General features: G+C 35.7%; 1 protein-coding gene across 4 annotated transcripts in view; it reads left to right on the top strand.

The window, feature by feature from the left end:
- Positions 1–24,841, top strand: part of AKT3 (AKT serine/threonine kinase 3) — a 318,464-nt gene that overhangs the window by 235,641 nt on the left and 57,982 nt on the right. For all 4 annotated transcript variants that reach the window (XM_039464326.2, XM_039464325.2, XM_074385420.1 and 1 more), the window contains 2 exons: positions 12,414–12,536; positions 20,815–20,943. In XM_039464326.2, the coding sequence (XP_039320260.1) occupies positions 12,414–12,536; positions 20,815–20,943 (252 nt within the window). The remainder of the gene's footprint in view (positions 1–12,413; positions 12,537–20,814; positions 20,944–24,841) is intronic.

The raw sequence follows: 24,841 nt of genomic DNA, 5'->3' as shown, positions 1-24,841 counted from the left end.
AGTCCTTTCCCCATTGCTTATTTTTGTCAACCTTGCCAAAGATTAGATGATTGTAGATGGTTGGCTTTAGTTCTGGGTTCTGTGTTCTGTTCCATTGGCCTTTGTGTCTGTTTTTGTATAATACCATGCTGTTTTGGTTACTGTAGCCTTATAGTTTGAAGTCAGGTAGTATGATGCCTCCAGCTTTCTCCTTTTTGCTTAGGATTGCTTTGGCTATTCTGGCTGTTTTTTGGTTCCTTATGAATTTTAGCATAGTGTTGTTGTTTTTTTTTCCAATTCTGTGAAAAATGATGTTGGTAGTTTGATAGGTATAGCTTTGAATCTGTCTATTGCTTTGGGCAGGCAAATATGGCTGCTTGAATGATAATGATTCTTCCACTCCATGAGCATGGAATGTTTTTCCATTCGTTTGTGTCATCTATGGTTTCTTTTAACGATGTTTTGTAGTTCTCCTTGTAATGATCTTTTACCTTCTTGGTTAGATGTATTCCTGGATATTTTATTTTTGTGTGGCTATTGTAAATGATTTGGCTCTCAGCTTGGATGTTATTGATACATAGAAATGCCTACTGATTTTTGTACATTGGTTTTCTCTCCTGAAGCCTTGCAAAAATCATTTATCAGTTCTAATAGCCTTTTGGTGGAGGCCTTAGGGTTTCCTGAGTATTGAATCACTATCATCAGTAAAGAGAGATAGTTAGACGACTTCTTTTCCTCTTATGTTGCCTTTTTGTTTCTTTCTTTTGCCTGATTTGCTCTGGCTAGCGCTTTCCAGTACCGTATTGAAATAGGAGTGGTGAGAGTGGGCATCCAGATCTTGTTCCAGTTCTCAAGGGGAATGCTTCCAGTTTTTGACTGTTCAGTATGATGTTGGCTGTGGGTTTGTCATAGATGGTGCTTATTATTTTGACGTATGTTCCTTTGATGCCTAATTTGTTGAGGGTTTTTATCATAAAGTGTTACTGGATTTTATTGAAAGCTAATTTTGTTTATGTGGTGAATCACATTTATTGACTTGTATGTGTTGAACAACCTTGCGTCCCAGGAATGACACCTACTTGATCATGGTGAATTAACTTTTTTATGCGTTTCTCAATTCAGTTTGCTAGTGTTTTGTTGAGGATTTTTACACCTATGTTCGTCAGGGATATTGGCCTGTAATTTTCTTTCTTCATTGTGTCTTTGCTTGGTTTTGGTATCAGGGTGTTGCTCGCTTTGTAGAATGATTTTTTTTTTTTAATACTTTCAGTGGAATTTATACCAGCTCTTCTTTGTACCTTGCGTAGAATTCAGCTGTGAATCCATCTTGCTCGGGACTTTTTTTGCTTGATAGGTTTTTTATTACTGATTCAATTTTGGAACTTGATATTGGTCTGTTCAGTGTTTCAATTTCTTCCTGATTCAATCTTGGGAGATAGTGTGTTTCCAGGAATTTATTCATTTCCTCTAGGTTTTCTTGTTCATATTTGTAGACATGCAGCCTCTGAAGATGTTTCATATTTCTGTGGGATCAGTTGTAATGTAATCTTTGTCGTTTCTGATAATAGTTATTTGTATCTTCTCTCTTTTCCTTTGTTAATCTCACTAGCAGTCCAGCAGTCTTCTTTATCCTTTCAAAGAACCAGCTTTTGGCTTCATCACTTCTTTGTGTGGATTTTTGGGTCTTAATTTGATTTAATTCTTCTCTGATTTTAGTTAATTCTTTTCTTCTGCTAGCTTATGGGTTAGTTTGTTCTTGTTTTCCTGGTTCCTCTAGGTGTGATGTTAGGTTATTAATTTGAGATCTTTCTAACTTTTTGAGGTAGGTGTTCAATGCTTTTAGCTTTCCTCTTAACACTGCTTTTGCTGTATCCCTGCAATTTTGGTGTGTTGTCTACCTATTTTCATTTATTTCAAAGATATTTTTATTTCTACCTTGATTTTGTTGTTTACCCAAAAGACATTCAGGAGCAAGTTGTTTAATTTTCATGTAATTGTGTGGTTTAAGATATCTTTTTGGTATTGATTTCTCTTTTCATTCCACTGTGGTCCAAGAGTATGGTTAGTATGATTTCACTTTTTTTTTTTTTTTAATTTTTTGGGACTTTAGGGATGAGCATGTGGTCAGTTGGAGTATATTTCTATGTGCACATCAGAATGTATATTCTGTGGCTGATGGGTGGAATATTCTATACATGTTTTTCAGTTTCCGTTGGTCAGGTGTGTTGAGTTTAAGTCCAGAATTTGTCAGTTTTCTGCCTCAGTGATCTTGCTAATGCTAGTGGGGTGTTGAAGTCCCCCACTATTATTGTGTTGCTGTGTATGTCTTTTTGTAAATCTAGAAGTACTTGTTTTATGACTCTGGGTGCTCCATTGTTGGGTGCATACATGTATACATAGATGTATACATGGATGTGCAATAATTAAGTTGTCTTGTTGAATTGAACCCTTTATCATTAAATAACTCTTCTTTGTCCTTTTTCTTTTTGGTGGTGTTTGTTTGAAGTCTGTTTTATTTGATTTAAGAATAGTGATTCCTGCCCTTTTTGGTTTTAGTTTTCCATTTGGATGGTAGGTCTTTCTCAAACTTTTACTTTGAGCGTATGAGTGTCATTATATATAAGATGGATCTCTTGAAGATAGCCAGATGGATGAATCTTGTTTTTCTATCAGCATACCACTCTGTGCCTTTTAAGTGAGGTGTTTAGACCATTTACATTCAAAGCTAATACTGTTATGTAATGTTTTGATCCTGTCATGACGTTATTAGCTGGTTGCTTTATACTTTCTGGTGTGTGGTTGCTTTATAGGGTCTGCGAGCTATATGTACTTGTGTGTATTTTTGTAGTAGTGTTTATTTTTCTTTCATTTCTGTATTTAGAACTCCCTTACAGATCTCTCATAAAGCTGGTCTAGTTGTAACAAATTTCCTTGTTTGTCTGAAAAAGATTTTACTTCTCCTTCACTTACGAAGCTTAGTTTGGCAGTATATCAAATTCTTCATTGGCATCTTTTTTTTTTCCCTTAAGAATGCTAAAATTAGGCCCCTAATCTCTTGTAAAGTTTCTTCTTAGAAATCTACTGTTGGCCTGATGGCGTTCCCTTTTATCTGCCCCTTTTCTCTAGCTGCCTTTAATATATATTTTTTTAAATTTAGTGTTGACCTTGGACAGTCTGGTGACAATATACCTTGTAGATGTTCATTTTGTATAGTAGCTCACAGTTGTACTCTGGATTTCTTGTACCTGGATATCTACCTCCCTAACAGGATTGCCAGAGTTTTGAGTTATTCCCTCAAATATATTTTCCACATTGTTTACTTTTTATCTTTTAGGAATGCCAGTAATTCATAGGTTCTGTCACTTTCTGTAATCCCATATTTCTTGAAGACTTTGTTCATTTTTTAAAATTATTTTTTCTTTATTTTTGTGTGACTGAATTAGTTTGAAATACTGTTCTTCAGGCTCTGCAAATCTTTCTTCTGCTTGGTCCAGTTTATTGTTAAAGCTTCTAGTTGTATTTTGAAATTCCTTATGAATTTTTCAATTTCAGAAACTGATTGATTTCTCTTAAAGATACTTACTTCTTCCTTCATTTCCTGGATTTATAAGTATTTTTGTGTTGATTTTCAACCTTGTCTTCGATCTCATTGCGCTTACTTTCAATTCACACTTTGAATTCTTTATCTGTCATTTCTGAGTTTCCATTTTGGTTAGTGACCATTTCTGGAGAACTAGTGTGATTCTTCGGTGGTATCACTACGTTCAGATTTTTCATGGTGCTAGAGTTCTTACACTGCTTTTTTCTTATCTGAAGACCCTAACATTTGTAACTTTGTAATTATTTTCATGTGGGTAGGATTTTTTCTTTTCTTTCTTTTTCTATAATATTGCTATATTTTTTTTTCTTTTCCCTTTTCTTCCCCTCCCCATGGGGTGTGACTATGGAGAATTCTGGGTAGGATCTTTGACTTTATTTCTTTAGCCCTCTGTTCTTTTGGCCAATTTTATATTGGGCTGTGGCATTTGACCGACAAGCCTGTAGATGGCGCTTGCAGGTAAGAGCCAGTGCGGCCAACATGGCTTAGTGTATGGCTTGATACTTGTTTACTGGCAGAAGCTCGTTGTTGCCATAGGCAATAGCTAGTTCACGGAATGTACACGGCTCACTGCTCAGCCCCAGGGTTGGGGGATTGGCAGAGGGCAGGAATGGCAGGAATGGCAGGGCCAGACCTGACAGGTCCACCTACGGGTCCCTTGATGACAGGTACAGGCACTAGTGCCAAGGTGCCAAGGGAGAATGGGGTGAGTGGCCACCAAGGCCTCAGAGATGTGCCTAGTTGTATAACTGGGAAGCTTCTTCAGCCCCAAGTTCTCTGCACAGGGACGGGGGGTGGTCGATGGTCTAAACATCTAGTCCAGGAGAGTAGGTGCTCAAGATGCCTAGAACATGGAGCAGAGACACCTCCTACACCAAGATTTCTGCATAGGAGGGGTGGGGCGACTCAAACTCCAGAAGCAGGTAAGGAGGTGCTCCAAATGCCTAGAGATCTGCCTGGGTATGGAGCAGAGAGAGCTCTGCTTCACCACAAACTATGTCCAGGAGGAGTGCAGTGGCTTAGACTTGTGAACTAGGCAAATGGGTACTCTGAATGTTGGACATCTGCCTGGAGATGGAGTAGAAAAAGCCCCACTGCACCACGATCTCAGGAGAACAGAATGGGGTACCTAGCAACGGCTCATGCAGATCCGTTCCAGGTTGCCAAGCTGGTCATGGCTGCAAGTTCTGCAGCCCAGGAGAAAATGCAGCTGTAGCAGCTCTCCTGCTGCCCCAGGCTGACAATAGGCGAAAGCACAATTCTAGCCCTGTCGTTGGGGCGTTTTCCACGATTTTGGCTGTGAAGCGCCTGTCCCACTCCAGAGCAGGTGTTTTAATCTCTGGTCCAAGACTAACATGCTTGTGCAGCCACACTGCTGGGTCACCAAGGAATGGCTGACTTTTTATGTGCCGAAATTAAAAACATTGTCCTGCTCTCTTTCCTGGGTCTGGGAAAGTGCCTGCAGCTTTCCCCTCACTGTGACTCCAAGCCACCCCCCAAGTTACCTCAAGTATTGGGAGAAACAAAGTGCTGTCCTTGGCCTGGGTTGCTTGGATCCCTAGTGGAAGGGTGAGTCACAGAGGGAGGCTCCCTGCCTCTCTCACACACTGGGACTTCACTTACTTTTATCAACTGGTTGCTGTCACTGGGGCTGTTGCTGGCCTTCTGGTACCTGGGGTATACTTCATGATTCTGGTAGATTCCTGTTTTCCTTCTTGAATTAATGCTCACAGAGTTGATCTGTATCTACTCTCTTGCTATGTCCAAGTGGCTGAGACATGCAGAAAGCTCTAATCCACTGTCTTAAGGAAAAGTGAAGTCTGTTTCTTCCATTTCTTGTATGCTTAGAAAATTCTTCTCCATCTTGAGACTAGATATGTACTTACACATATTTTGTAGTTTTTTAATTTTACACTTGACTAATACATAGAAATTTTATTTTGTTATGATATGAGAGGAAAATTAAATTTTATGCTTCTTCAGAGTTAATTATTGTGGCACTATTTATTAAATAGTCATGTACCCATATACCTTATCATATATTGTCATGTTCAAGTATTCTGTGTTAAATTTTTATAACTTAAAATAACCTATCCTTCATTATTTGTTCTTTTAATTTGTATGCCTATTCCATATGAATTTAGTTATATAATACCTCAATTTCTTCAGACAGACAATTTTTCATGAAGGCACTATTTAATATGTTGCACCAAAAACCCTCTGGTTCAGTAATACCTTGGCTCATATCATTCATTTTTTTCCTGAAGGAATGGTGTATTATTTCTACCTTCAGATTTTCTTTTCAGCCTGCCTAAATATGACAACTTATCTTTGAAAGGTAAAAGATGACCTAATTCCTAAGTCCAGCAAATGTTCCTGTCTTTCTGAAATCTTCTTTTTCCTTCACTTCTTCAGCTGTTGTACTCTTGCTTCCTTTTTAAATATCTCTTAGTATTCCATCTCCATATCCTGTTGGCTTCTTTTTCCTGTCCTATGTATAGTAGTACCCTAGGATTCTATCTTCACTTCTCTTTTCAGTTTTTACTAAATTCCTAGGCTGTTGTTTGCTTTCTTCGTCTTAACAATATCCTTTCTATGAATGATTTCCATATCCATGTTCATGACCTTGCAAGCTATGTTATCAAATGTCTATTTAGATATCAGCATGTCAAAATAAAACCCATTACTCCTCTGTCCCCATCCCCATCATTTTCCTTTATATCAGCATCTACATAGTCGTAGAAAAACCTCAACATTGTTGATCTCTCCCTTGACCCAAGGGGTAAAAGCTAGTTCCCTCTGTAATATCGATTCTCTTGAAATGTCTGTTACTACTACCTTACCTGATGTCCCTTAGAAGCTCTCTGCGAGCTCAAATATAACTTCTAATAATATCAAACATACTTATTCTTTAAATCTTTTCTGCTTTATAATAATTACCATAATTTTAGTAGAAAAGTTTCTCTGTCTAGCTATTGTAACCAGATAGTGATGTCCTTTCAGATTGGTATGGTTTTCTCTCATTGTGTCTGTACCTTTTCACAACAGTTAGTGTTATATAGGTGGTAAGTAACTTTTTTTGTTGTACTTTAAAAATTGTTAAGCAGGGTGCAGTCTCGTGTTTTTAGTTGATTCTCTCATTGCTACTTGAATTGCCTTTTTAAAATTATGCTAAATTTATTTTATTTTATTTTTAAGTTCCAGGGTACAGGTGCAGGATGTGCAGGTTTGTTACATAGGTAAATGTGTGCCATGGTGGTTTGCCGCACCTATCAACACATCGGCCCAGCATACATCAGCCCTTTTTCCTGATAATCTCCCTTCCCCAGCTCCACCCCATAGGCCTCAGTGTGCGTTGTTCCCCTCCCTGTGACTGTGTGTTCTCATTGTTTAGCTCCCACTTAAAAGTGAGAACATGTGGTGTTTGATTTTCTTTTCCTGTGTTAGTTTGCTGAGGATAATGGCCTCCGGCTCCATCTGTGTTCCTGCAGAGGGCATGAGCTCATTCCTTTTTATGGCTGCATAGTATTCCATAGTGTGTATGTACCACAGTTTCTTCATCCATCTTATCATTGATGGGCTGATTCCATTACTTTGATTGATTGGTTCCATTACTTTGCTATTGTGAACAGTACTGCAGTGAACATATGCATGCACGTATCTTTGTAGTAGAATGATTTATATTCCTTTGGGTATATAGCCAGTAATGGAATTACTGGGTCAAAGGGTATTTCTGGTTCTCGGTCTTTGAGGAATTGCCACACTGTCTTCCACAGTGGTTGAACTAATTTACATTCCCACCAATAGTGTAAAAGCATTCCTATCTCTCTCTAGCCCTGCCAGCATCTGTTGTTTCTTGACTTTTTAATAATTGCCATTCTGATTAGTGTGAGATGGTATCTCATTGTGGTTTTGATTTGCATCCTCTACTGATCAGTCATGTGGAGCTTTTTTTCATGTTTTTTTTGGGGGCACATAAATGTCTTATTTTATGTGTCTGTTCACATCATTTGCCCACTTTTGAATGGGGTTGTTTTTTTCTTGTAAATTTGTTTAAGTTGCTTGTAGACTCTGGATATTAGACCTTTGTCAGATGGCTAGGCCGCAAAAATTTTCTCCCATTATGTAGGCTGCCTGTTCACTCTGATGATAGTTTCTTTTGCTATATAGAAGCTCTTTAGTTTAATTAGATCCCACTTGCCAATTTCTGACTTTGTTGCAATTGCTTTTGATATTTTTATTATGAAATCTTTGCTTGTATCTACATCCTGAATGGTATTGTCTAGATTTTATTCTAGGGTTTTTAAAGTTTGGGATTTTATATATGTCTTTAATCCATCTTGAGTTAATTTTTGTATAAGGTATAAGGAAGGGGTCCAGTTTCAATTTTCTGTATATGGCTAGCTAGTTCTCCCAGCATGATTTATTAAATAGGGAATCCTGGCTGGACATGGTGGCTCACACGTGCAGTCCCAGCACTTTGGGAGGCTGAGGTGGGTGGATCACTTGAAGTCAGGAGTTTGAGACCAGCCTGGCCAACATGGTTAAACTCTGTCTCTACTAAAAATACAAAAATTAGCACCATGTGGTAGCACATGCCTGTAATCCCAGCTACTCAGGAGGCTGAGACAGGAGAATCACTTGACCTTGGGAGGTGAAGGTTGCCGTGAACTGAGATCATACCACTGCACTCCAGCCTAGTTGTCAGAATGAGACTCTGTCTCAAAACAAACAAATAATAAATGACAGAGCGAGACTCTGTCTCAGAATGAATGAAAGAATAGGGAGTCCTTCCCTATTACTTATTTTTGTCAGGTTTGTTAAAAAGCAAATGATTATAGATACGTGGTTTTATTTCAGAGTTCTCTATTTTATTCCATTGGTCTATGTGCCTGTTTTTGTACTAGTACCATACTGTTTCAGTTACTATAGTCTTGTAGTATAGTTTGGAGTTGGGTAATGTGATGGCTCCAGCTTTGTTCTTTTTGCTTAGGATTATCGTGGCTAGATGGGTTCTTTTTTGGCCCCATATGAACTTTAAAATAGTTTTCTCTAATTCTGTGAAGAGTTTGAATGGAAGTTTAATGAGAATAGTATTGAATCTATAAATTACTTTGGATAGTATGGCCATTTTCACAATATTCATTCTTCCTATTAATTAGCCTGGAATATTTTCCCATTTGTCTGTCTTCTCTCTTATTTCCTTGAGCAGTGGTTTGTAGTTCTCCTTGAAGAGTTCCTTCACTGCCCTTGTTAGCTGTATTTCTAGGTATTTTATTCTCTTTGTAGCAGCTGTGAATGGGGGTTCATTCATGTTTTGGCTCTCTGTTGTTTGTGTATAGGAATGCTTATGACTTTTGCACATTAATTTTATTTCCAGAGACTCTGCTGAATTTACTTACCAGATTAAGAAGCTTTTGGGCTGAAAGGATGGGATTTTTGAGATACAAGATCTTGTCGTCTGCAAACAAAGACAATTTGACTTTCTCTCTTTCTGTTTGAATACCTATTTTTTTCTCTTGTCTGATTACCTGGTCAGAACTTCCAGTGCTAAACTGAGTAGGAGTGGAGAGAGAGGGCATCCTTGTCTTGTGTTGTTTTTCAAGGAGAATGCTTCCAGCTTTTGCCCATTCAGTATGATGTTTGCTCTGGGTTTGTCATAAATAACTCTTATCATTTTGATGTATGTTCTTCAATACCTAGTTTATTGAGAGTTTTGAACATGAAGGGATGTTGAATTTTGTTGAAGGCCTTTTCTGTGTCTCTTGAGATAATCATGTGGTTTTTGTTTTTACTTCTGTTTATGTGATGAATTATTTCATTGATTTGCATATGTGGAACCAAATTTTGCTAATTTTTAACCTAAAATTCTTTCGTACTTATCTACAGAAAAAAAAAATGTCATGCTCATATCGTGGGAGTAAAGATCCTAACCAATCTGACATAATCTTTTTTTCCCCCCCGGAAGTTCTATTGTTTCTCTGAATGCATATTATTTTTCAGCTACATGTGTTCCCTTCATGTGTTTTCTTGCCATGGCTGTTTTTCTTTCTTGGTATTAATACTGTGTAAATGTTTATTAATTACTTACTGTGTGCAGGTACTATTCTAAGCTGTGTTGGAAATAAAAATGAATAAAACTTGAGTAGCACTTTTTTGGGGATTTTTCCCCCTTACATTTTCCATTTGTGAAAAACCGGTTCTTTGAAACTTAAGTAAAGCATTATCTTATCTATCAAGTCTCCCCACATGATGCCAGCACAGATTAATCCCTCCTTGCCTTCAAAGTATTTTTAATATCTGAGTTACTAAATTTATAACAACCCTCTTTTTAAAAAAATCAATGCCTGTGTCCTCTACATTCATATTGCTTAATGGCAGGAATTATGTCTTTGGTTTAAACCACTTTGTGGAGGTATGATTGTTATACAAAATGCTGTACGTATTTAATAGATAGAACTTCATGAGTTTGGACTTCAGTGCATACCCATGAGAACATTACCACAATCAGTGCTTGTAAACATAAGAGATTCTGTTTTCATCATCATTGTATTCCCTCTTTTTCTTTGCAGTGCCCAACAGTGACTTTAAAATAATTGATACTCACTAAATGAATGCTGAATTGAAAAGTTGGTTCAAAGCCAAAGTAGAAACCGAGAAGTAGTATCCAGAGAGTTAGGAGGAAAGTCAGGAGAGAGTCGTATTACCAAAGCCATGAAATGTGTTTCAATAAAGAGGGCAGTAGGTGATGTCCTAAGCTTCAAAATTGGAAGAAGCAGTGCAGACTGTAAATAGATTATTGGATTTGGTGATTAAGAGGTTGTTGGTTATCTTAACAAGAATAAGTTCCATAAAGTAGTAAGGGTTCACATTGGATAGCAGACTGAGAAGTAAATTCTTTCCCTTAAATATAATTTTTAGCTGATATTTTTATAGAAATTGGCTGCCAGACACATTGAAGATACGTAGTCTAAATAAAGATCTAGAATCCTGCATACATTATATATTTAGGGAGGATCCATATTTTTTGTAAAGTTAGGTAAGTAGATAGAGTAGGCTTGACATTCTTTTAAGAAAATTTAGAAACCTAATCACTACTTTCATCTCATTAGAAGACTACCACAACTCCACAGAGACCACGTCATTTATTTCATCAAAGTTAGTGATATTTTGCATGGCAAAAATTATTTTAACCTGGAAAATGTGGCTCCTTCTACTTTCTATCCTTGTTAGGATGGTAACACATTGACAATATAAAATGAATGAATTTTTAAAAGTATCTCTGAGTAATTATATAAATGATTTGATTTTTCGCACTATATTTGATTATTTGGAAGACATATTTAACATTTCTGTAATCAGAATGCCTTTTATAATAGAGCGTGTGTCATAGTGTTAACTGACAACCTTTTTTTCCTTGGTGTTTTATAAAATGATGGTGCAGTCCCAGTTGGTAACATCTGAGATTTGATAAAATACAGTAATATAGTAGGAAGCATTAAAGTTTAGAGACTGCAAAATATTTTAGTTTTAATATAATTATTGTTGTGCTACACTTTTGGGGACTATAGGTGATACTTTTTTTTTCTCTCTCTGTTTACTATGCCAATAGGTCATGCATAAAGCTTATCGTAAAATAATATGCTGTTAAGCAGAGGTGGGGGTAGGAAAGGGGAAGAATGAATTCGTAGGGAGCCTGTTTTATGTTACCCGAAATAATGATTTGGTGTGTGCAGAACAAATCTTAGTTAACTGTAATTTTCACCAATTTTGTAGAAACATTAAGGGTCAATGATCCATGCAAAAGAATAATTTCTGATCTTGCAGTCAAGGGTACATTGACTGGTCCGTTCATTTTTTTCACAGACATGTGTTGTGTGTCAGTACCGTGAAACCTAGCATTATACTCAGCATTGTAAATAATTTTTCATTGTTCTAAGCATGTTTCAACTATGATAGTCGATTCATAGTGCCTGAAACCTGTCCTTTCTTCATGTATGCTGTGCAATTGAGAGAAAATATTTGTTGTTTCTTTAATGAGGGGGTCGCCTATTGGCGAGCTGGCTGCTTGGTCACAGTAAGCACCAGTGAATGCTGTTGACTGTCAAATGGTGTCTCTTTTAAGTGTTTACCTAGGAAATGGATGAAATGACAGTTTTAAGTGATTATATAAGAAAAGATTGACATTGTAGCTAATTATTATTGAAAATAGAATATACATTGAGAATTACGATGGGAATAATGGATGTTTCTCAGTTCATTTTGGGCATTACTAAAATAAATTAAAAACTTAAAACTTTTAAGTATCTCACCATAAAAAAAGATCACTTTGATTTCAAAGGTATTTTTAGAGATACCATGATGAATCAAAAATCATAGAATATAACAAGTTAACATAAATCAGATTCAGCAAATTGGCAGTCTTCTCTTTGAAGTCAAATAATTAAGTAGAAAATATATCTATGCTTGTGTTCATTTATTTTAGTAATGTTTCAATACCTAATCCTTGAAAGAGTGAAGCAACAGTATAGTGGGGGGAAATTGCAGTCTGATGATGCATACTTTTTTTCTCTGGTAACTGAAGGTTAAATGGGTAGCAAGCAGAATGCCTTAAACAAGATTGGTATATTGATTAAAACGCTGATTTAACAGCTCGCAGTTTCCCCTTGGAAACCTGGAAAAGATAAGCCAGCTGCTGTCTAAGAGTGCTCAGAGTCCACTGAGAGTACACTATCTATCATCACAATATGGTGATGAGAGGTGTTTTATGTTTGTGTTAATTTCCCCCACTAAATCAGTAATTATTACAATCCTGTCCCTGCTGTTTACCCTGCAGCTGTTTTTCCATTTGTCGAGAGAGCGGGTGTTCTCTGAGGACCGCACACGTTTCTATGGTGCAGAAATTGTCTCTGCCTTGGACTATCTACATTCCGGAAAGATTGTTTACCGTGATCTCAAGGTAAAAAAAAAAAAAGTAATCAAAATTTGTTTTTGCAGAGACTATAGGGACAAACATAAAGTAATTACAAAGTTATACAGTTTTGAGAAAAGCAGATTTAGTTGGAAAAAAAGCACTATGTTTAAAAATTTAGTTCACTACATTTGAAAGGAAATTTCCTTCACTAGTATGTATGAAGTTGCTTTATGTCTGAGTTTTTGACTTTCAAAGAATTTCTGCTCGAATACTCTGATTAAATAAAAATGTCAAACATATGATTAAGTCAGATGACTTTACAAGTTACATTTAAAACAAGTTTTATAATGAAACAATAAGACTATTGGAAGAAACATACTCATTTTGATTTTAGCATTAACTTTTGGTGGGTTTAAATATCTGAATCATTTAATGTAATCACCATTGATTAATTTGCTTAGTTCTTTATTTATGAAAGCACTGTGTTTGTTCTGTTGGTAATAGTGTCTTGACTGCTGTAGGTTCTGTTATGATGAGAGCCTTAGGATAGCTCAGGATTGGCAAACTTTCTGTAAAGGGCTGATGAAATAATTGAGACTTTGCTGTTCATGCAGTCTCTGCTGCAGACTGCTCAACTCCATCATTGTAGGATAAAAGCAGCCTCAGATAATATGTAAATGAATAGGTTTGGCTATGTTCCAGCAAACAAAATAGGCGATGGGCTCAGTTTAGTCCACAGGTTGTAGGTTGTTGATCCCTGGAGTAAGTAACTCATGCAAGGTGTAATAGTCATTCTCATGATAATGTTAAGGAATTATGTTGGCTACATTAAAGGAATTTGTACCATGACACTTATTGAATAAAGTCTAAATATTACAATCTTGCTTTTTAAAGAAGCAAATCATGCAAATCATGTAGTAATCTTGACCTATATATAAAATTTGTGGCAGAATTGCCTTATTGATCAAATACTATTTCATGTAACATAATGATTGGTAGAAATAGAAGTTACATAAAATTTTTTATGAAATTCTGTTTTGTTTGAAATGAGGGGTGTGTGTGTGTGTGTGTGTGTGACACAAAATCACATACAAAAGTAATCATAATTATCCCCTCACTCCATTTCAAACACCTGTGATTCTTAAGTATTTAAGCAGTTGTCTAAGTCATTTCTGGATGTTCTTATATACCTTTAGATAATGATCCTAAGGAGTAACCACTCTCAAAAAATATTATTTGACACAATAACAGTGAAACATATGTGTTTGTATAATACGTTATTTATTAAAATTTAAAAGAAACTATAAGATGCTGTATTTAGGAAAAACTGAACTGTGTGCCTGTAAAACATCTAGATCAGAGATGACCACCTGTCGAAGTGCCAAAATGGGCTAGAGATCAATACAATCAATAGTTTGTATTTAGCCTGAATCTTTTTATGACTAGGAATGTGGCAGAATTCAGCATTTGTGTATCTGATATCTGCATGGCCAAATAATCCTATGCTGTCAAAATATCTTAAATATTGATTTCTTTTTAAGGGATTAGTTATGTGGCATGACAAAATATGTATTAACTTTCCAAATATGCTTTAGGTAATTAGGTCTTCTCTTCCTGAGTCCACTTCTCACATTCCCACTTCATGTTTTATGAATCCTGTTTGTAAGGAGGAAAAAAGGGGAAGGGTAGAAAAAGGGAGGCGCTTAGATTTAAGGAAATGAGAACAATTTTGAAGTAATAGGTAACATCCAGAATGCTTAAATTTAAAAGATTGAATTCTTAGCTTAAAAACTGCTAAAGAAAAGAATATTAATTTGATTGTAGTGTTAAATATGGTCTTGGTCAGTATTCTTTAATAATTTCTCATCAAATGAATGAACATATTGGTATATTGAAGCTCATTAAGTGAGTTCCACCGCCCGTTATTTCTGATGATGGAATTAGACTAAATTTGTTAAACTGCAATATAAAGTACATACTTTATATGTGAATATCAGTCAATTAGTTACCACATGCACAGTTCACTAAGTTTACTAGACAATTAAGTAGTCTCTGCTCACTGAGTTCATTTCTTAAAAAATACAGCCTTAACTTAAAGATCTAAGTATATATTTAGCATAGGACAGGAACTGTAAATGTACACCAAGAAAAATCCATGACATATAAGAAACCAAACATTCAAAACTTATGCAAATGTTATTTGTATCCATAGTAACAGGACTATATATATAATACAATGACATATTTCAGGTAGGGTCGCAGAAATTTTGAGCCGGTCCTTAATTTATAGGTGATGTCCTTGAAACCTAGAAGCCTAGTAAATGGCTTACTCAAAGCAATCATCTAAGTTGATTGCAGTCAGAATTTTTGGAACTCATGAATCCTAGCTCCTTATTGAATGTTCTTGTTACTATATCATTCTGATTCCCAGAGACGAAATGAAATTATAGGGTGGGGGGAATGCATTGGATTAACTTTGGGAACTCTTTGTAAGTCTGACCTTCAAATTAAACTGCGAAAGATAAGGGAATGAGTATTTCAAATATATTTATACCTGATGTATTTAAAAGCATCACAAACTGATTTAGGTACTTACTTTGATCAGTCTCAGATTTGTCTCTGTTCTCATTACTAATAACTCGGACTTTGTTCAAATGCAAATCCAATTGCTATGCCTACAGTAGCAGCAGTTCTCAAGTAAATCCATACCTGTTTGCCGCTGTCTCATTTAGCATTGGTGGCAAAGCCTTCTTTTATGTGCAGGTTAACTTAAAATAGTTTTATCGGTTCCTGTTTCCTAATAAATTGGTGTTTATAGCAACAGAAAAATTATTGAAACCTTTGTTGTACTTTAGAAAGTAAATTCATTTTTTGGGAATACACATTATATAATGAAGTTTTTAATTTTTATTAATGACCCAAATTCCTTGTGATTACCTAAGGAAAACTGCTTTTGCTTCATGATTGCCTAAAAATTCGAAGAAATCCCCTCAAAGACTTCTTCAGTAGTGCAAATTACATGTTAAAATCTTCTTTTCTGCTTAGTTCTTATTTTACAAATACAACCTGTATTTTCAATGACCATGCCCATCTAAGCACAGTGTAGGCTGAACAGGAACATTTGCAGAGGTGAATATAATGATACTGGAATTCATTAAGAATTAATTTCTCACTAGTTTATGTAAAAAAATAATACCTAAATTGTTGCTATATCCTGTTTGTTGGAACACCTAATTTTGTTTTCTACCTAATGTGAGAATATTTAACCATTTACATTATCAATATGAGAAGGCACCAAATAAATTTAGATACTCTCTAACACTCAGTAATGGCATGAAGGGGTTTTACCATAGTCTTTCATGTCCTCATCAGCTCCCTGATGTTCACCTCATGAACGCAGTTTGGATGATGGGGAAAACATGCTTGCTTTGCTTGCTGAGCCTCAAGACACATTCCCCAGCTCCCACTTCTAACCAGACGGTCACTCTGGATTTCCTCCTTTATAGAAATCTTAAGCCATTGCTCTTAATTCCTTCCACTTCTAACATTAAATTGTACTGATAGTGGACTATGTTGCTTATTAGTAGTAAATTTGTAAATAGCCTGGCAACCTATTTGGGGTCTCTACTATTTACATTATGAGTCCATTTCTGGATTAAGAGGTTGAAGTGAAGAAACGTTTTTCTTTCAGAATTTCAGCACACTTTCCTCATCCCATGGTCATTCAGTTTCTGCATGTCGGTTTGTGACATTTTGGCACTTGATGCCCATAAACTTAAATCTGCAACGTGCAGGGTAGGATTTCCTTACTGCCTTCTTGGGCCTGAATGAGTCTTGGTGCCTAAAACTGAGTTTGATGTATCTGGGCTAAAATGTGGTGTAAGAATGACAGGAATTATTGATTGTTATTGCTGCAGTAGTCGTCAGAACCATTAGGAACTGCTGTTTTCATTCTTTTGTTTAATCATGATGTCAGTCATTTAATTGCAATGAACCGTATATATGATGTTTTTAAACTTTCACGTATTTAGTATGGCCTACATTCAAGCATAGCTTCTCAGACTGGGTGATACGGACAGGTTACAACCATGCCTCAGCCTGCAAGGTGTTCAGAGAAGCCTCCAGGCCAGTGAATTCTGGTTTCAAGCATATTGTCCAGTGAACCTGGTATGCCTTGTAGCTTTTGATCTTTATTTTACTGTGAAGTGTAAAAGGTTGGGAAGCATTGTATTAAAGACAGCTAGGATTTTTAAAGTTTAGTTTTACTCTAGGCATCAGCAAGAGCAGGAGGAAAAGTAATTGTTGTCATAATTTTGTACCCATTAAGCACAGGAAAGACTTTAAAATCTACCATTTCTTCACAAACACACTAAATCAAGACCCTGTGTCAAATAATGCCTGTTCACTTCAACTGGGCAGAAAATGTTGCCTTTTTTTTGGAAGGAAATTCTGTGAGGTATTATGTCTAATTTTTTTTCTCTCAAAGGCATGAACTTTTGGATAACTCTCTGATAGAAATAGTAAGCCTTACTCAGATTTTTAATATACAGTCTTTTTTCTTATGACTTTGTATTTGACTTCACTACTTTTGTTAGTGGATTCATCCATTAAGCATAAGCATGCTGCCCTACTCTCCATTTTGGAAACTAAGATTGACTTTGATTATCAAACAATGCATGTAAAGTTTCATAAATTCAGAGTACCTGAGCAGTCAGTGACAATATGTGTTTTGTATTGTGTGTCTAACAAAGAGAAGAATGAAAGTGATTTAGAAGAGAAGACTAAAGAAAGATCGCTCGTAAATATTTTTCTTCCTCCTTTACACAGTAAAAAGATTTCCAGAAATGTATGACTACTGTAAATAATATAAATACTACTCAATTATGTTAGTATTAAATGAACCAAGGCAGTGATTTCCAGATGTTATTGATATATCTAGGCCATTGATATGCTTTGAAAAGAATTACAGGTGTTTCTGTGCATTCTACAGGTTCACCAATCAGCCTACTAATGGTTCTTGTATTTTACAGAAACTGTTAATGCATCCTGTGTAAAATTATCATTTATTGTTTAACAGAACTGAACATTTAATTACCTCCTGGTTTATCTTTATATAAGATTAGATTGGGGACACCATTTTTAAAGCTAATGCATCTCTTTTATACTTTTGGTAGACAAGTGTTAGTCATTCATGCTCAGCAAATGACATTTTAGGATGATGAGAGAAGACAAAATAATAGAATAATGTGGACACTACTCTAAAATAATTGACTGGAAAATTATGAGGCTGGGCACTGTAGCTCAAGCTTGTAATCCCAGCACTTTGGGAGGCAGACGTGGGCAGACTGTTTGAACCCAGGAGTTCAGGATCAGCCTGGGCAATGTGGCAAAACATCATCTCTTAAAAAAGAAGAAAAGAAAGAAACAAAAACTAGTGGGAAGTGGTAGTGGTATGCACCCGTGTACCCAGGAGACTAAGGTGGAGGGATCAATTGAGTCTGGGAAGTTGAGGCTGCAGTGAGCTATGATTGTGCCTCTACACTCTAGCCTAGGCAACAGAGTGAGACCCTGTCTCAAAAAAAAAAATTATGAAATATTTGTGTTTTGTTTTGTTTTTTTTGACACAGGGTTTCACTGTGTCATGCAGGCTGGATTACAGTGGTGTGATCTCTGCATGCCACAACCTCCCCACACATCCTTAATCTTATTTCTTACTATATCACTGTAATTTTTTTAAAAAGCAATTTTATAAAACAAGTAGGGTAACTGTCTTGGTTTGCCCAGGACTGCCCAGTTACAGCACTTACAAGGCCTGCGTTCTGAGTAACCCCTCAGTTCCGAGCAAACTAGGAGTTGGTCACCCACAGCCTATTCCTTACCCAAACCTCTCCTTGCATCTCATTTCATTCTTCATCCCACAACCATGATGTGAGGTTCAGAGATGAGATACGAGATGACAGAATTATGTGTAAGTAGGAATTCTACACATACATACACACACAGAGCTTGGTATTAAAAAACTGTGTTTATACATTTTGATTCTTCTTTATCTAGCCGCTTCCAAAATAGCTTTGTCAAAATATGGAGAAATAGTGCATCCTGTCTGTCATGTTTCCACAAGGACTTTCCCATGCATACAAAGCGTGTGAGGAGTATTGGCATGTTACACACCAAACTAGATGGAAATGGAATGGTGTAGAAAGTACATTCACATTTTGTTCAGTATATTATTTGAAATTTTTACAGGATTTGTCAATGTATTAGTAAAAGAATATTCATTAAAGATCTTCAGCATTTTATGTATTTATAGATGAAATATTTTAAAAATAACAGGGCATATACATTTTTATTCAGTAAAACAACAGAAGCTTTAGTATATACTTAACATTTCTCGTTATGGCAAATTGGGAAGGAGGAAGAAGAGAGGTTGTTTGAAAGAGGTGGAAAAAGGAGAGAAACCAGAGGCTGCGAAGAGACAGACCAAGGTAGAGAGAGAGAAAAAACAGGAGAGATGAAGACTCTGATGTTTCTGATTGGTTTCAGTATACAAGACTTACTGGTGTTTGTGCGAATTGGGCTTGATTTCTGGGTTCTGGTTGGTAGAGAAACATTAGGAAGATGCAAGATAACTGAATTTGCATAAAATAAAAAATTTTAATTTGGTTGGGCATAGTGGCTCACGCCTGTAATCCCAGACTTTGGGAGGCTGAAGTGGGTGGATTGCTTGAATTCAGTAGGTCGAGACCAACCTGGGCAACAAAGTGAGACCTCATCACTAAAAAACTAAGAGATTAGTCAGGCATGGTGGTACTTTCCCATGGTCCTGGGCATTCAGGAGGCTGAGGTGGCTTTAACCTGGGAGGCAGAGGTTGCAGTTAGCTGTCATCACACAACTGCACTCCAGTTTGCGTAACAGAGTGAGACTCTGTCTCAAAAAAAATAATTTTTTTTAACAGGTTCAGCAGTATATTTAGGGTTCATTCAGCTTTCTGTGGAAAAAAATGGAAGCTAGATTTACTACTGTGAGATATGCTCTACATGAAATGTGTATCAAGCATTTGGTTTAGCTAAATAGCACATTGAAGTACTGTAGAAAAGGACTTTTGTCTATTCTGATCTTTGCTTCAGGGAACACAACTTGCCTAACTGTATTTAGGTCTGGTTTATAAGACATTTGACATTGTGGCAGAGAATATGATACCATATTTTATATGACTGATACTTGTTTATGTTCTTCTGTGGAGGTCTGTTTTAAATTTGATACTAACTTCAGAGTCCAAGTACATTATCTTTCAAATGTCATCACATTAAGGAGTAGAATAATCTATTCTTCGAAAGTTAACTCTCACTTATCCCGCTAATATATTTTTCACATTTTGTATGTTTTTTCTGTATGACAAAAGAAGTACCTTCAGGTTGTATCTACATGACTAGGCAAAGTTTTATGGGCCCTGACTACATAAGGCTGTATGATCACAACTCAGAACTCATCTGAGACTTTGTGGGATGACAATCATAATCTTAGGTTCAAATTAGCCGGAGGGGAGCTGGCTAGTTACATTGTTATTTCAAATTGTGCTGGCTTTGTGCAAATTCCTCCCCGCTTACATTTCATAATTTTCACCTGAGGCACATGATCCTGTTACTTGGTTAAATCTTTATGATTTTCTGTGGTGTTTTAATAGGTTCAAAGAGACTCCAACTTTATAACATTTGTGCTATATATTTTTATTAACTGTTGAATGTTTGACTTTGATATTCTTTTTCTTTTTATGTTTAAAAGGGTTGGTATTTCTTTATTACAAAGAACTGCAAAAGAGGATATCGCCTTACCTTACAAAATAAGATTTAGGTTTGATTTACAAGCACCACCAAAAAACATTTCTGTAAGTGAATATTTTATAATAGCAATAGATTCCCAAGAGAAATTGTTGAAAACCATCTGTATATATCTAGAAGAAGATACTCATCTCTTTGGGATTGTTTAAATCACATTTTCTTTTTTTTAAAAAAGAGAGGATTGTTGTTTGCTTTGAAAAGTTGATTAGGCTTTAATTTTCAGAACTTAATAATGGCTCTTAAAGCTATATCACTCATTTTCATTGGTTTAAAAACAGATTAATTTTATCATTCTGAAGTATTTGATAAAACATGTTCCTTTTTACACATGAAGCAACAGGGTTTGTAAATACTGAAAGTTCTATTAACTACAACTATGTCCTGTTTCCAAAATACTTTACTCAGCGTTCAGTAATTTTTCAAAAACGGTATTTTCCTGTTGAATAGTATACAACAAATTATGTTATTTTTTCTTAATACACAGTTGGAGAATCTAATGCTGGATAAAGATGGCCACATAAAAATTACAGATTTTGGACTTTGCAAAGAAGGGATCACAGATGCAGCCACCATGAAGACATTCTGTGGGACACCAGAATATCTGGCACCAGAGGTAGGCTTTGGTTCCATTAATAGGAAAAATAACATTGACATAATTTTTTGCAAATTAAACCATTTAAGCGTTAAAAATTAACTGTAGTACCTACTCCTTTTATCTGTATTTCAACCTGAATCAGAATTTTTTGGTTCTTGTTGCAATGGGGTATTGTAGGTTCAAGAATATACTGAAAGTAGATTTTATAAACTATAAGCACAAAGGTAGAACTAAAGTCGATTAAATTAATTTTTATTTCTTGGCCATATTTATTTTATCTTGGCTATATCCATTTTGATTCATTTATTATAATAGAATATTTGATTTCAGCAAGAATATTTATATATTTTTAAACCATCTTGGACTTTCCTTAGAAACAAACAATGATTTTTAATTTATAGTATTGCAGGTTTGTTAAAAATTATTTTATTGGGAAAGTTACTGAAATGACAGTTGCTACATTTTGGTATTTATGTCAAAGGAAGCTCAAAACTGGTAACCTCTCAGTGCTAAGTGTTCCACAATAGTTTATTAATTTGTTTATTCAACAAATATTTATTGTGTATCTGCTGTATCTCAGGTACTTTTCTGGGTGATGTGGTTACAGGAGCAAGACAGAAAAGAAGCCTACTCTGAGGGAACTTAACTTTCAGTGGAGGGAGATAGACTGACTAAATAAATAAATAAATAAATAAATGACTTAATGGTTGAAGTTCCATAAATGTAATTTTTAAAAAAGATTAAATGTAAGGGTGTGGCTTGGCTGTTGTAGATGGTGTTCCAGTTACTAATGCTGTGTAACAAACCACCCTAATTCTTAGCAGTGGAAAAAACCATTTTATATAAAATAATAGATTTTCTGAATCAGGAACGCAGATGGGGACAGTAAAGATAGCTAATTTATGCTCCACTGTGTATGAGGCCTAAGCTTGAAAGACTTTATGGTGAAAGCATGATTCTGTGGCAGGAGGCTGGAGTCATCCAGAAGCACCTTCATTCATATGTTAGACAGTTCTGCTGGCTGGCTGTTGGTACCTTATTTGGGCTGTTGGCAGGAGCGCTTATATGTAGCCCTTCTCTCTATGTGGTCTGGCCTTCCTCATAGTGACAATTTCAATGTAGTCAGACTTCTTTCATCTGAGCTCTAAAAGAAAATGTCCTAGGGAACATGTTAGAAACTGCACGGTTCCTTTGTTTCCAGCAAGTAAACCATCAAGACTACTAACTTTTAAAAACTTGATTTCACAGATTTTTTTATAATTGGAGTACAATTCATATACCATGAAACTTACTCTTTTAAAGTATACACTTTGGTGATTTTTAGTATGTTCACAGAGTTGTACAACTATCACTGCTGTCTAATTCCAGAATATTTTCATCACTCCAAAAACCCCATACCTGTTAACTCCTCATTCTTCCTTCCCCCATAGGCAACCACTGATCTACTTTTTGTCTCTATAGATTACCTATTGTAGGCATTTCATACAAATGAAGTCATACAGGATGGAGTCTTCTGTGGCTGGCTTCTTTCACTCAGCATCATGTTTTCAGTGTTGCTCCCTGTTTCAGCATGTTACTGTTACTGCATTCCTTTTTATGGCTGGATGATACTCCATTGTATGGATATACCACAGTTTGTTTATTTGTTCAGCAGCTGATGTACATTTGGGGTGTGTCCATGTTCTGGCTATTTTGAATAATGCTGCTGTGAACATTTGTTTATGCATCTCCTCTTGTGGCCTATTTTCAGAAATCACACATCATCATTTCTGTCATACCCTTACTCCCTAAAGCGCTTGTAAGCCTGCAGAGGTTTAAGTGGTAGAGACAGAGACCCCACCTTTACATTGCAGAAGAGCATGTGAGATGGGAGATACTGCCACAGCTGTCTTTGGAAAATAACATCTTTCACAGATAGGATGTTCAGGGAAAGTGGTGGTTGATGGAAAGTGATGGTACCTATTGCAAAGGTACGGGGGAAGAGCTTTCCAAAGAGAGCAGCTGGTGCCCCATTTCCCCTTAAACTCCAATACAGTTAGTGGGGCTATAGCCAAATAGGGAGGTGTTAATATTTGATGGGTGAGGGTTACTATTTAATGAGCATCTACTGTGTGCCACATGCTGTGTAGATGCATTACATCTGTTGTTTCGTTTAACATTTGGAATAGTCTTTGATGATTGATAGCAAATAGATTTTTTTTTAAGTGATGGAACATAAGATCAAAATATTTAAGTGTGATCTGTACACAACTAGGAGATAGTAGAAGTGTAATGAAGATTCTAATTAGTTTGTCTGACTATAAAGCCCACTTTTATTTTTTAAACTACATACGCTCCGGCCTCAAAACTCATAATTTGAAGACCACTTACAGATATAAATAATCATAATTTTTAAATGAATGCCTTGTAAATGTCCAACAGGAAAAGATAATCAAAAGAAATTAGAAAGTAAAATAAATCCCCGGTGATACCAACAATCCTTATACATATAGTAATCATGCTGGTCTAGTCTAATAGTTTTTTTTAACTAGGGATTAAATTTACATTTCAACAATGTTAAGTTACTGTAAATAAGCGCTACTATTTAAAATACAATAAATTTCCTACTATTATTTTTTTGCCAAAAATACCATTTTCTCTCTTTAAAATCCTATAGTTTGGAAATCTCTGTTTTTGTGGTTGAATTAGGTAAAACTTTAGCAACACTATTTCTTGCTTATTCAAATACAATATTTTCTGGAATAAAATTGTTTTTAAAAATGTAATGAAAAATTATTTGTTTCTCTGGAGTTCAGTTACCCCTGCTGTACATTTGCCATGGAAGAGGATATGTCATACTTAGAATAACAAAATTAGTTGTATCACAATTAGGGTAAATTATTCCTGAAGAAGATGGAATACATCTCATTTAAGAAGCAGATGATCTGAGAAACAAAGATATTTCCTATGCAATGTCGTCAACTGAAAAACAAATTAAGAATTTAATGCAAGAAGAGTCCACTTGTTTCTGAATGGAAAGTTTACAGTTCCCACAAAATTATCAATTTCTCTTTATAGACAAGAAAACATTTCTGCATACTTTAATATTCTAAAAGTCTGGTTTTTAAAAACAATTTATATGCCCATCCTTGGTTGATACAGGTTGATTCATAAATAAAATCTTGACACCATATTTTTATAGGGAATAGTGATTATTGTTATGATTTGACTATAAGAAATCTTGAAACAACTAACTTGTTGTGAAACTTTAACTTTTATATTTGAAATGTTGTGTCACATATTATATTTTTTAAACTTTGATTGTGTTTACCCTTACTTAAAAAATGAGAATTTAATTCCTTTATTCTGGTCTTCAGTGTGGATCATTTGACTGAAAAACACTCATTCATTCATTAAAGAACTATTTATCGAATATTTATTAAGTATCAGGCATTATGTTAAGTGCTGGGAATACAACGACGGTGGGAAATGTTTGTTTTCAAGTGACTTGCTGTTTACTAAGGTGGTAAGATATGGAAAACAAATTACTGTGCAAGAAAATAACTGCTTTACTAGTTACATAGAGTGGAGTGGAAGGAAAAGGAAAAGTGCTTAAGCCTGCAGGGAGGGCCTGGCAGTGGAAAAGGGGAAGCAGGAAGAGAGGAGGCTGGACACATACGGATTAAAACGTAACCGTGTTTTATATTTGATCTTGTGGTTAAGGGAGAATCACTTGTAAATTTAGAGCAAGGCAATGCTGTGATCAGATTTACATGGTCAGTGTTAGGGAGGGATTGGCAGGAGCTGAAGCCAGCCTCTTCCTTTTACCTCAGATGGCGTCTCTCACTTTTTTTGGACCTTGAAATTTCTCGTACGTGACCATTCTTACTGCTGGACTTTTCATAATAGTACTAGAAGTAGTAGTTGTGTATCAAAT

Source organism: Saimiri boliviensis, chromosome 14 (genome assembly GCF_048565385.1).
Source record: "Saimiri boliviensis isolate mSaiBol1 chromosome 14, mSaiBol1.pri, whole genome shotgun sequence".
Lineage (NCBI taxonomy): Eukaryota > Metazoa > Chordata > Mammalia > Primates > Cebidae > Saimiri > Saimiri boliviensis.
This window is presented reverse-complemented; position numbering and strand designations above follow the sequence as displayed.